The sequence below is a fragment of the Phyllostomus discolor genome, chromosome 1 (genome assembly GCF_004126475.2).
Source record: "Phyllostomus discolor isolate MPI-MPIP mPhyDis1 chromosome 1, mPhyDis1.pri.v3, whole genome shotgun sequence".
NCBI lineage: Eukaryota > Metazoa > Chordata > Mammalia > Chiroptera > Phyllostomidae > Phyllostomus > Phyllostomus discolor.
Window position 1 is genome coordinate 131,625,764 of NC_040903.2, and position 13,150 is coordinate 131,638,913.

The 13,150-nt window shown below is 53.6% G+C and overlaps 1 protein-coding gene across 1 annotated transcript; it reads left to right on the forward strand.

The window, feature by feature from the left end:
* Positions 1-1,079: 1,079 nt before the first annotated feature.
* NKX2-1 (NK2 homeobox 1) lies at positions 1,080-5,324 on the forward strand. Its single transcript, XM_028508124.2, has 3 exons — positions 1,080-1,696; positions 2,388-2,773; positions 3,711-5,324. Exons 1-3 carry the CDS (start codon positions 1,332-1,334, stop codon positions 4,445-4,447), a joined length of 1,488 nt encoding a protein of 495 aa, XP_028363925.2. The 5' UTR covers positions 1,080-1,331; the 3' UTR covers positions 4,448-5,324.
* Positions 5,325-13,150: the final 7,826 nt, after the last annotated feature.

A 13,150-nucleotide genomic window follows, 5' to 3' on the forward strand; every position in this document is an offset into this window, starting at 1 on the left:
CGAGGTGCCTGTCTTCGCAGCACAACCAGCAGGCGCCTCTGGCGTGGAGACGCAGGGTTGCTGGCTCCAAAGCCGCCAAGGGGGCCACACAGAAACACGGGCCCACACGATGGGGGTAGGGGTGCTCTGAGCTTTCTTCCCCTAGGAACGGTCGTAGGTGGTGAGGAAAGTGAATGTTAGTATAGAAGTTGGCTTTGTGTGGAGGGGTGCAGAGCACTCCTCAAGGAGAGGATTGAAATAAAAAGCCAATAAAAAAAACTTTCCTACTACAATCGCTGTTAATGGAAAAGGCGCCTAACCTGCTGAATTATATCTTTCAAAGTGCCTCTTCATCCTTGGGAGTCCCTTCTTTACAAGGATGGGAAAGAAAATGTGAAAACAAAAACCAAATTCGAGCAGCCTCCATAACCGGCCCCCGCGGTGCCTTGGAGGCCCCAGCCCAGCCGGGGAACGCTTCCCCTCCCAGCCCCTAGGGCAGAGAGGAGGCCAAAACAGGCAAAGAACATAAAACAAAGGGACAAGACTTTTAAAATCCAAGGGCAAAAAAAAAATCGGAGTGGGTCTCAGGATTTGCGCCGCGCAGGGCTACGTTCTATGGTCTGCTCCGCCGGAAGGTTGGGCCTGGCCGGAGCAGCGAGGCAGATGCCTCGGTGGGGCTGGGGAGCGCAGCTCCTCCTCTTCAGGTGCCCAAGGACCCTCAAGGCACGGGGCTCACACTTAAAGCCTGGGAACGCGCAGACAGGAAACCCACTTCCTCCTAAGCAGTTTCTTGCTCACTGGATGAGAGGCGTCCAATTGAAGCAGAATGATCCTCATCTACTAATATCCAGCGTGGCCACAAAGCGACTGGCCATTTACGCCGCCACTTTAAACAAAGATATTTGGTTATTCCCGGGGAAGCAAGTGCACTTTTGCATGGCTGAGCTCTGGGCAGAGGAGAGCCCCAGCCCAGCCTCCCGCCTGCTGGGCTGCTCGCGCCTCGGGATTCGCCCCCTCCTGGCCAGCTGGGCCCGCCGGGGTTCAGGCTCAGTTCACTCAGGACGCTCCCTGCCCGCACCCTCCCTGAAGCATCAGAGGGGAAATCAGCGTGGCCCTGGGCTCGGGTGCTGGGGCTGTGATGTCCTTGGAAAGTCAGCTCCAGAACCCCGCGCGTCCAGGCGCTGGGCGAGGGTCGGGGACACCAGGTTTGTTCGAGGTGGGGCAATTTAAGCTATGGCCCCCGCGTTAATCCCCCTCCAGCCTCCCATCTCCAACTGCCAGTGATGTGTTTGTCTTGGCCGGGGGTGGGGTGGGGTGGGGAGGGGAGCCGAATGTAAGGAGGGGGTGGCGTGATGCGGAGGAGGGGACCCAGCTCCGCCAAAGAAGACCCTGAGCTGGAGGGAAGGAGGACGCGGGGATCTGGGACTGCCTCCCGCCGGCAGCCGATCCCCTGCTCAGCGCCCGCTGGGGAATCTCTCTTGGGTAGAGGGAAAGGGGGCGGGGATCAGAGGTGTCCCTCTGACGGTAGCAGAAGAAGCAGACAGACTGACAGACACGCAGCCAACAGTGCGGCCTCAGGGTTCGTCCCCAGACTCTCAAGCTCACTTGGTGGCGACTGGGGCCCGGCGCTGAGAAGCCTGATGTGGTCCGGAGGCAGTGGGAAGGCTCGGGGCTGGGAGGCCGCGGCGGGAGGGAAGAGCAGCCCCAGACGGCTCAGGTGAAACCCCCAACCCAGCCCTTAGCCCCCTCCCTTTAAACACCTGTCTTCGCCCCGGGGAACCCCACCGAACTGAAAAGTGGTTCACTTTGTAACTCGGAAAGTTGGTTGCAAAGCAGCATTCACCTTCCTTTCTCACCACTATCCCTCCTCCTCGGCTACTCCCTACCCCACCTCTTGCCCTCCCACTCTCCGTGCCCTCCTCCCTCCCTCCCCCGCCTCACCCTCCCCCGCGCGCCACTGGCACCCCACAAAATATAGGGGTGGGGGTGTCCGGGGGAGGGGGGAAGAAATGCTTTGGGTCGAGTCTCTGCCTCTCTCTCTCTCTCTCCCTCTTTGAGACCTAAAAATCCTGACAAGTGAAACTTAAAGGTGTTTACCTTGTCATCAGCATGTAAGCTAATTATCTCGGGCAAGATGTAGGCTTCTATTGTCTTGTTGCTTTAGCGCTTATGCCCCGCCTCTGGTAGCTGCCTAAAACCTGGCGCCGGGCTAAAACAAACGCGAGGCAGCCCCCGAGCCTCCACTCAAGCCAATTAAGGCGGACTCGGTCCACTCGGTTACGTGTACATCCAACAGGATCGGCGTTAAGGTAACACCAGAATATTTGGCAGAGGGAGAAAAAAAAAAAGCTGCGAGTCTTCGCCTTCCCCCTCTCCCTTTTTTTTCCTCCTCTTCCTTCCTCCTCCAGCCGCCGCCGAATCATGTCGATGAGTCCAAAGCACACGACTCCGTTCTCAGTGTCTGACATCTTGAGTCCCCTGGAGGAAAGCTACAAGAAAGTGGGCATGGAGGGCGGCGGCCTTGGGGCTCCGCTGGCGGCTTACAGGCAGGGCCAGGCGGCACCGCCGGCCGCGGCCATGCAGCAGCACGCCGTGGGACACCACGGCGCGGTCACCGCCGCCTACCACATGACAGCAACGGGGGTGCCCCAGCTCTCGCACTCCGCCGTGGGGGGCTACTGCAACGGCAACCTGGGCAACATGAGCGAGCTGCCTCCCTACCAGGACACCATGCGGAACACCGCCTCGGGCCCCGGATGGTACGGAGCCAACCCAGACCCGCGCTTCCCCGCGAGTAAGTGAGGCCGCCCTGCTGAGGGGCTGCGTGCTACGCGCGGGAGGAGCGGGGAGAGCCGCCCGAGGGGCGCGGCGCCTGCGGGCTGTTCGCGGGGCATCAGGGTCGGCGCCCGGCAGCGGCGCCAGGGAGTCGGGCGCGGGAGTTGAGGATTGATTCTTCTTCCTGCTGGGCTTAGGGGTCTAAGAACAGACTTATAGTATCGGGACCTGGGGGTGGGGGGCCGGCGCTAGTATTCGGTGTCTCCCAGATGCAGCCAACTGGCAGCTCTGCTCTGCGCTGGAGTCCTCGCAGTGCCGAAGAAGGTGCCTCCCCAACTTAGGGAGCCGGGGGAAAGCAGGTGCAGAGAGATGTGGCCTGGTGGGGCGGGATGCTGCCAGGCAAGGACGCGCTCAGGCTCCGGGGCGGCCTCTCTCCAGTCTAATCAGGTGGGAGGGCGCGCAGCTCCAGAGCGGGATCTCAATGGGCCAAGCAAGTGCCAGCACCGGGGCTGACAGGCGAGCGCAGGCAAGAGGCAAAGCAAAGCGTCTGGGGCCTCTAGCTTTCTAAATACCTCTATCTCCTAAACTCCCCAAATTTGAGTCTTACCGTGGAAACCCACCTCCTGGCCTGGGCCCAGTTCACCGCCGGTGGCCCGTTAACCCCGTTAACTCCAGCCAGGGTTTGGGTACTAACAGAACAACTGTACTTTTGGGGTGGAGCACTGAGACCGAGGGAGGTAGCAGGGTTTGAGGTGGGAGCTCTCCAGGCAGCCCCTCGACGACGGCATGGCCAGGGCAGGCTCTGGAGATCCCCCCAGCTGGGCCTCTCTGGGTGAGGCGGCCTAGGTGAGGAGAGCGCCGTCGGGGGCCCGGCCCGGCCAGCCAAAGGCGCAGAAGGAAGAGGTGGCCTGGCCCGGCCTGGCCCCCGGCCGACGCTGTGCGTTTGTCGCTTACAGTCTCCCGCTTCATGGGCCCGGCGAGCGGCATGAACATGAGCGGCATGGGCGGCCTGGGCTCACTGGGGGACGTGAGCAAGAACATGGCCCCGTTGCCAAGTGCACCGCGCCGGAAGCGCCGGGTGCTCTTCTCCCAGGCGCAAGTGTACGAACTGGAGCGACGCTTCAAGCAACAGAAATACCTGTCAGCTCCGGAGCGGGAGCACCTGGCCAGCATGATCCACCTGACACCCACGCAGGTCAAGATCTGGTTCCAGAACCACCGCTACAAAATGAAGCGCCAAGCCAAGGACAAGGCGGCGCAGCAGCAACTACAGCAGGACAGTGGCGGCGGCGGAGGGGGCGCTGGGTGCCCACAGCAGCAGCAAGCGCAGCAGCAGTCGCCGCGCCGTGTGGCGGTGCCGGTTCTAGTGAAAGACGGCAAACCCTGCCAAGCGGGCGCCCCGGCCACTGGGGCAGCCAGCCTGCAAGGCCATGCGCAGCAGCAGGCTCAACAGCAGGCGCAGGCGGCTCAGGCGGCCGCGGCGGCGATCTCGGTTGGCAGCGGCGGTCCCGGCCTGGGTGCACACCCGGGCCACCAGCCGGGCAGCGCCGGCCAGTCTCCGGACCTGGCGCACCACGCTGCCAGCCCCGTGGCGCTGCAGGGCCAGGTCTCCAGCCTGTCCCACCTGAACTCCTCGGGCTCGGACTACGGCACCATGTCCTGCTCCACCTTGCTATATGGTCGGACCTGGTGAGAGGACGTTGGGCTGCAGCTTGCCCAGCACACTGCCTCATCGCTTCTCCTCTTGCCCGCCACACACGTCAACCACCCGGCTCTCCAAGCGCTTCGGCTTTTCTTAAGAACCTGTCCGGTTTAGACCAAGGGAAAAAACACAAAGGCCAAACTGCTGGACGTCTTTCGTTTTTCTTTTTTCTTCTAAAATGTGTGGGATTTTTTTTTAAAAAAAAAAGAAAATAAAAACTAAGAGAATCCAGTTCTTTAAAGAGCCTTTAAACAGAGACGGACATAAGAGCAACTTTCGGGGTGTCCTTTAGGTGATTCAGAGAGGCCTCCCACGCCCGGACGGGCAGAGTTTGGAGCGGGATCTGTGCTGGCATGGCTCTGGACTCCAAAGGTCGCAAACTTCATTCTGGGTTCCCTGTGCCAGCAAGGTGGACTCGCTTGTAAATACCAGAATTTCTTTGAAGGGGAGTCGGGGCTGGGGAGAGGAAAGACAGTTCTACAGAACCCGCTTGTCAGTGACACAGGAAATGCCCCCTCCCAGCAAACTCCGCTGCCCAGGCTCAGCCTGCCAGCCCTGGCTAAAACTGTTTTATGTTTGATGTGAACTCGTAGCTGTAAAACCCTGTCAAAAGTTGGACTAAACGCCTAGTTTTTAGTAATCTGTACATTTTGTTGTTAAAAAAAAAAAAAAAACCATTCCCACCCCCTGCCCATCATATTTTTTATGGGCACTGACAAATCTGTGTATATTATTTGGCAGTTTGGTATTTGAAACGTCAGTCTTTTTCTGTTGTAACTTATGTAGATATCTGGCTTAAATATAGTTCTTAAGAAGCTTCTAATAAATTATACAAATTAAAAAGATGCCTTTTCTGATTAAAAACCCACCTTTTGTTTGGTTTTGATTTGGCTTTAAATGGCATTTTTGGTGGGGGAGCATACTCTTCAGTGGCCAGATGGGGTGGGGATGTGGATTGTCTACAGGCTCACAGGGGCCCGAACCCGCTGAGCAGCCCTGGCCTTCTGCCTCCACACTCAGTAGAACCAAACCTTGAGCAGCCCTGGGGTTCGACCATAAAGAGGAGAAAAGCTAAACTACTTCCATGAGGAAGGAAAGGGGAAAGGGGAGAGAACTAGACCAAAGGACTAGTGTTTAGAGGCAGGCTTCTGCTTTTTTAAACCTCAGAAGTGTCCACTGTGGTCTTGCACAGCTAAGCCAATAACCCCGAATGAGCAATTATTTTTACCGAACTGACTGCTCTGTAGATTTTAACATCCATCTTTTAATTCTAATCCATAGCCCACTCTCCTGGGAATTAGAATTCGGTGGGAAATTGTTTTCCAAAGTGGAGAAGTCCCTCCCAGCTTTGCTTCTACTCTGAAATGGCTATCCTCGCCCCAGGTTGGCCACGGATCCCCACTGTTCAGGGCCTCTTGGCCTCAGGAAGTGACCTGCTCGGCTCCCGGCCTGGGGACACCCTCCTGCCCCCATCAGGCAGGACTTTGGAAGCTGGACTTTTGCTCTCTATTCTACCAGTTTCCATCTCTGGGCTCCTAAATCTTTGTAGTAACGAATCTTTCACTTGTTCCCAATTCTCTACCTCTCCCGACTACCCTGCCCCCTGTTAAAAAAAAAAAAAAAAGAAATAAAAATCTTTTATGTTTCTTTCTATCTCTTATTTCCTGGTCTCTTTGGTGCCCAGATGTGGCTACTGGGGAACTCTCAGGGTTGCCCTGGGGAGGGGAGGAGAAAGTAGTGCTGGTGGACACAGAGAAATCGTATTCCCCAGACAGGCTGTTGTCCCTTCCATGTCACAGCCTGATAAGCCTGCGAGGAAAAGCTACAGAGTGGGCTGCGGACACAGGCCCCTGCCGGCAGTTTTTTCCTAGGCCTGAAAGTGTTTGAGTGTGGGGGATTCTTTCATATTTACCTGTACTCACTATTTGTCTAGAATTTCAACTTTTTTTCTTTCTTGCCCATCCCCTTCATTACTTCCTCTCTTCTTTTTATTTCATTGAATCTCCACTTCTCTTCCTGACCTCTACCCTCACTCTCCAGTAACTTGTCAGAGAACTCGCCAGGCCTCAGGCCTTGTTCTGTAACTCAAGTCCCCTTTGCTTAATTCCTTGGGGGCTTCTCGCTGGTGATGCTTTAGGATTGGGCACTAGGGCAGGCTTCTCCCCAAGGACTCCAGCTGCTGACATATGTTTCCAATACCCAGAAGAGACTTAGAGGTTCAGAAAGAAAAGTTGGTTGGGTCTAGGGAGTGTGCCAGTTGGGGAATATCTCCTTTTGGAAAACAAGGTGACCCACTCGGGAAGTTTTTCCCACTTGAGAAAAATCCAGGAAGTTTGAACACTTATGCTTGAATGGGCCCCCGTGGTCTCAGGATAGGGTGTGTAAGTGGTCAGGTCACCCAGCTGAGGCCAGGGAGAGGACTGGCTCTAAGGTCCCAATTCCATGGGTGTGGGGTGGGGGAGCTTCTGATGAACCTGCCCTGTGCCCAGCACAAGCGTGCATGGGGACAAGATGGGCTGTGCCTGGTAAATGTCTAGGGTGGTTGCTATCCACACCCTCTCTTGGCCCAGAGTTGGTTCCTGACAGTCACACTTTTAATGAGCCGTGCTACTCTCAGCTTTATAACCTTTGCAGTGGATGGAGTTTCTATCAAAAGCATTTTTCTTCTTGCCATCTAGAAAGAGACAGCCTAGTACGAAGTTTGTTTACTTGTCCTGGGGAAAGGTAAATTCAATCCGTCAACCCAGAGACAAAATAGGGCTTTGGGGGTCCACCAGCTCCCGCTCCTGGCCTGGATACTGTAGCCGCAGGAAGCATCTCTGGAAACAATTAGAAGCGTCTTGTTAGGGAAATAGGTGCACGCTCGTCCTTGTCACAGCAAAAGACAGCAACCTAGGGATAAGCCCCAGTCCCACATCTTGGCCAGCCTCTGCGAAGCGGATGGTATCTTCTCCCGGAGTGAACCTCCCCTCAGTCTCCAGTATCTCTGGTTCAGGTCAGCTCTGGCCTCCTGTGAGGGAGAAATCAGCCTTTTGGGGACACTCCTGCCGCTGAAGTGCCTGGAAGAGCCGGAAGCTTGCCCACGAGTGGCGGCAACGTAGTTCGCCCTGAGTTCCGGGCAAAGCTGAGCGCCCCCGCCTAAGCACCCCACCCATCCCTAGGCCCCAGCGGCTTCGGGGGCACAGGGGAGATTTTGCAGACAACATCCCCCCCCCCTTCTCCCCCACCCTGCCATGTAAACACGAGGACTTTCTCGAGAGCCCTGGAGAGAGGCTCTAGTGGCTTCGGGGCCTGAAACCCCAGGCTTGGCTTGTTTGATGTTTAGCATCCCAGAGCGGCTCCCCGCCCCCGCCCCAGCCTGGGAACCCGGATCTGCTGGTCGGAGACGCAGGAAAGCAGCCCTCTCAGCTGACGGGCCAGGGACTGGGCCGGGTTCAGAGGAGGCGAGAAGAGCGGGTCACAGATGCTCCGAGCTGGGTGCAGGGAGCCTGGACTGCCGCCGCCCCCAGCAGGGGCAAGAGCGGGGACAGCTGGAGTCTTCAAGGCCAGGAAGCAGCTGGAGGCAGGGAATGCCTCAGCAGCCGGGGCAATGGCTCTAGGAGAGTGGCTGGCTTGGTGGGAAGTAGCTAGCTTCGGCCCCCCAGTGAAATCAGAGCCAGGCCGCAGTCAGCTCTGCGGGAAACGCTCCTAGTGCTTATTCCTGCAGGGGAGGCCGGCGCGCGCGCGCCAGTGCAAGGGCCTGGCAGGAGGCAGCTCTTCTCGCCACTGCTAGGGATTGGCCTTTGAAAGAGGAAGACTTGCTCCGGAGCCTTCCAGCGTTTTTGAATCCTCCTGAGGCAGGGTGAGGCCTAGGTTTCGAAGCCAGGTCTTCGATTTTGAAACCCCAGAGAAGAATTCTCAGACTTCGAAGGCCGCAACACTCTCCCAGAGCGCTAGCCGGCTTATGGGAGTCGGTGAGGAGCTAGCTGCGGGCGAGAGTGCACAAAAGATAGCTCCAGTCTCTTCTCAGACGATCCGAGATAAGAGGAAATGAGAGCGGGTTTTCTGACTTCCAACTCATTAGGGACCAGGTAAGGTCAATGCTTTGTCTATTATGTCTTTATCTTAAAAGCGGGTCAATTTAAGATAAGGGAGGGGAAAAAAGTCCAGGATCTTGTGACGTGTGCCAATAAAGACTGACCCCTTTTCTAAACTAAAAGCAAGCCAGGCAGACCATTCATTTTCTATAAACAAGAGAGTTGTGAGAAGCTTCGGTGAATTCTGATCGAATGTCCCCAGTCTCTCTAGACATCACCCCTCCCCCCAATTATTAGCGGGGGAGAAGAGTGAGCAAGGATATTATTCGTGAAGAACTAGAAAGCCTTTTGGGAAATGTGAATCTGAGATGATATGGCTCTTAGGCATGGTTTGCTGTGTTGTTTGTTTCAAATTCGGCTTTCTTTTAGAATGGAAGGGAAGTGACAGACATGAGCATTGAGAGGGATAAGGCTAATGTTTTCCTTGTTCAACCAGGTACCTATAAGGAATCCCAGACACCACTTCCTCTGCCCCCCCCCTTCCTGGCTGGCGTGTTCGTGGTTGTGCAATCGTATTCTTGCAGCTTCAGGCCACCCTCTGTGGGATCCAGTTTGGGCCCCTGCCTCAACTTGGAGTACAGAGTTTTCTAGTGCCTCTTTGGCCAGTAGCTTCTGGAAGGAGTGTCCCACATTGAGTCACCATCTGTGGTGAGCTTGTCCACCCAAGTAGCTGGAAGAATTGGGTAGGAGTGGGAATAGAGGAAATATTATGTTTCATTCAAGGGGGGAACCAGGGTCTGCATGCCTTCTCCCCCATGTAATTGTGTTTCTAAACTTTTCCTGATTATTCTCAAAGGAATGGAAGATGAGCAGGCTCAGCAACTTGACAGCACAGCTTTTGCCTCATTTGAAGCCGTAGCTGAAGCGGCTGGCTGCACTTCCCTCGGACAGTAACCCAAAGCCCTACTCGGAGAGCTTGTAGGAATGGCCCCAGGCTCCTCAGCTGAGACTGTTCCCCATTCGGTCTCTGCTTCCTAAACATGTATTGTCTTTGTGATTATGAATTGCAACAGTTTTGGAAAGTGTGAGGTTTAAATTTATTTCTGTTTTATTTCTTCTTGAGTTACTTGCAGGACATGGCAATATAATCAATCACTATTAGTGCTCTGCCTGAAATGGGAAGAAACATTAAAAAAATTGCAGGCAATAGGGCTTGCTAAAGATGACTCTTTCCTCCAACATAATAGTAGCATCTGGTTCTGCTTACTCTGCATGTAGGTGTAAGAATTTGCATACAGACGCTTGTCTGTATGTGTATTACAGAGGTACAGGCATACATGTACCTATCTTATATGTATTTTATAATAGACTTTAAAAGAAAAAATTATTATAGAATTCTCTTAGTAGAGAATCTTACAAAACCTGTAAGATGCAAGAAAGTTGAACACATTCATTACCTCAACCAAGATGTCACATGAAACTAAATTTCCCTTAAAAACTCATACAAACAAAAACTTTACTTAGTTTTGCTAACTTTAAATTCGAACATTAATTTACCTTCACATGAAACTGGAGAACTAATTATGTTATAGGGACATATTAAAATTTATTCTTAAAGAAAATAAACTTGTTGCCCGAGACATACAGCTACAGATGGGACTTCTTGAAGCAATCTATAACAAAAATTGTTTTCATTTGCTGCTCCTACATTACCCACTAGTGAAAATCATTAATATAAATCATGTATTACTATTTCCAGTTAACAAAAACAAATGGAAATGCTTTCTGACCATTTTTTTTTTGTAGCGGCCCCCTCTCCGCCCGCCAACCTGGCCTTCACAGAGTAGTGGAAATAAGAGGGCAGGTCTATGCGTGTAGCTGGAAAAGAAAAAGACAAACTTCTCCTTCTCCCTTATCCTATTTCATTCATTTCCAGGAATTTTGTCTTTGATTGCCAGGCTGTTGGTGCAGTGTCAAACACTGCATTTCTAGGGATTATGGTGATTATTGCTAGTGTCATTTTTACAAAATCATAGATGTCAGGCCACATGAAAAATGTCCCTGGATACCATTCCCCAGTCGTGAAGCCTCACAGTGTTTCTTGGGAAAATCACAAAGAACAGCAGGGGCTCGACATTGCCTAGCACTCTCCCTCTCGATGCTGCTGCTTGAAGGTGTCCACAGCTCTAGGATACAAGGGTTTATTTGGTTTGTTTGCCACCGATTTACCTGATTCACCCAGAACACACAGGGCTGAGTGCGTGCGCACAGATGTAAACCTGGGAATTACCATAATGACCAGAAGAGGACGGAGACCTGGTGCCTCTAAGCTAGCTGCTCGCTCTGTTCTAACCTAGGAGACCAGCTCAATGGTTTAACACATCTGGGTGTGCTTGTGTGCAGAGGGAACCCTGCAAGTTAGGGTCCTGCAGCAACCCCCATGCCCACCCTCACCCAGAGCACCACGTTTCTAAATAGACTTAGAGTGGTGGGCTCTTTCAGGGCAGACTCTGAAGCCTCAGAGGATTAAACCCCTCTCCTTTCCTGGCCACTCCGTGGTGCCTCAAGGTCTGCAAGGGTGGGGACTAAGGGAGGAGGAGCGAGCTGGGCTGGAAGTCTTCATCTTTCCCTTCTGAGTGTGCTTCAGAAAGAAATGCAACCCATGTACCACAGGCATGCCCAGAGCCCACGTCTCCGCCTCTGGCCAAGGCTAGAAGTTGTAGCCAGGTCCTGACTATTCACCAACCTGCAATATTATCTGAAATGTTAATTACCGCTCCCAGGCAGGACTGGTGAGGCTGAAGCCTAGGTGCAGTAAACTTCATCAGTGCTGCAGTCTGTCATATCCACCACTTACACAGCGTGGATAGCTCAGGTAGCTGTCTGTACATCACATAGGTTTCATCCTGAAATGAAACAAGAGAACCTTTGGAAATATTGAACAAAAAAGGCAACCATAATCTAGCACTACAGGGGGGCAAAGAGAAAATCTTTGAGGTCTGTGGGAACACATAAGCACCTTCACTGCATCCCTAACAGTTAACATTAACCTTCCTGTATGAACTGTTTCCAACAACTACAATGCCACACCAGTCCAAAATTAGTTGTTAAAAATTCTTGGCATGGCTAAATACTTAGATTTTGTTGTTTGGGTGTCTATGGAAGCTGGGAGTTTGTGTGTATGTGGCTCTGCTCATTGGTAAGACAAGAGAGGAAAAGAAAGAGGACTGGAAGGAGGGGAGGGAGGAGGAAGGCAGGGAGAGAGGGAGGGAAGGAGGGAGGGAGGGACAACTGTACCTAGTGAAAGTGTGTGGGATTCTGCTGGCGTTTTTGATACAGCTGAGTCGTGCTGGTTGTAGCTCGTCTTTGGTTCAAAGAGTTGGGGCACAGTGGGAGAATGTGTGGTGTGTTTGTGGTGTTTCAGTGGTGATGCTAGTGGGGATGGCAGGGGAGCCTGCTGGGAGGCAGTGTGTGTGCCATTTATTTGCCTTGGACCAGTAATACAATGGCAACGTAATTATCTAGCTGAAACATGCTCAAACAGCAAAAAGTTGCAAAATAGATCGACCTCCCTGAGAAGAGCCAGAGCTGGTTACTGAGGTCTGCAGCCATCATCCTTTTTTCAATACATTTTAAACAAGAGGATCTAGGGAGTGATTCCGATTCAATACACATAATCAGTTTGCAAGTCTTATTTCCATTTGAAAACAGGGCCATTTGCAATCATAAGAGCCGGACATGCTGAAAGATACCGGTGCTTTCCCAGCAGATGATGGGTGACAGAATCTGCAGGCGAGCACTAAATATTTTCTTCAAGCCTCAGACCTTGTGCATCAGTCTTTGGTCCTGTTGAATTTTGGACCGAATATTCCTGTTGAACATATAACTTAATTGCTTAGAGAAGTCAGACTACATGGTCGAAGGGGGGAAAAAACAGCAAGAAAGGTGAGAAAGGAACCATGTTTGTGCTTCTCCTGGGCTCTAGTGAAGAGTCATTTAGAGAAGAGTGCACAGGTACAAGACTTGATGGGAAATTCAAACTTCTTTATAAAAGAAGAGCCGCCAGAATAGGTTGTCCGGGACTAAAATTCGCGGGCTGGAGCCGCAAAGCCCTGCCTGGGTGCGGCGGGGCCATCGGGATGCTTTCGGGGTGCGGCGCAGAGCTGCGACCGAAGCCCGGGGGTGGGCACCTCGGCTTCCCCGTGGCGCCGCCCCAGACTTGGGAGTCACTCGTGGCCCCGCAGTTTCAAGTTGGTTGTCAGGGGGTTCAGCTCTCAGTGTGGGCACTGAACATTTCCAGCTGTTTCCTGTTGTGGAAAGTTTTGGTTTTCAGGACCAGGAGAAGCAGCTTTCCGGGACTTCGCTCTTCCTAGCCGGGATTTCAGCACCCCCCACCGCTCTCGGGCTCTGCTCCAACCCGCGCCCGAGGCCTCACCCCGCTGCCGCGCCCCCTCCCTGGCCCCCACCGAGCGGCCTGCCCCCCCCCCCCCCCCGCCCAGCGCGCAGGCTCACTGTCTGCTCCCACCCAGCTTCACCCACCTCTGACTTAGAGCAGGCGGTAGTTTTTTTCCTTCTGGTTTCACGTCCCGAACCACCTCGGCTCCCCAAAGCCCGCCCGCCCACCGGGCCACCAACCCCTGGTGTGGAGACGCTCCAAAAAGTCTGGTGTGCAAATGAG

Bases quoted from the DNA above. Each gene is read 5' to 3' on its own strand.
- NKX2-1 (XM_028508124.2), top strand. From the start codon at position 1,332: ATGCGGAGGAGGGGACCCAGCTCCGCCAAAGAAGACCCTGAGCTGGAG. The intron at 1,697-2,387 runs GTGAAACCCCCA...TTCCTCCTCCAG, and splicing joins AGCAGCCCCAGACGGCTCAG to CCGCCGCCGAATCATGTCGA. The intron at 2,774-3,710 runs GTAAGTGAGGCC...TGTCGCTTACAG, and splicing joins AGACCCGCGCTTCCCCGCGA to TCTCCCGCTTCATGGGCCCG.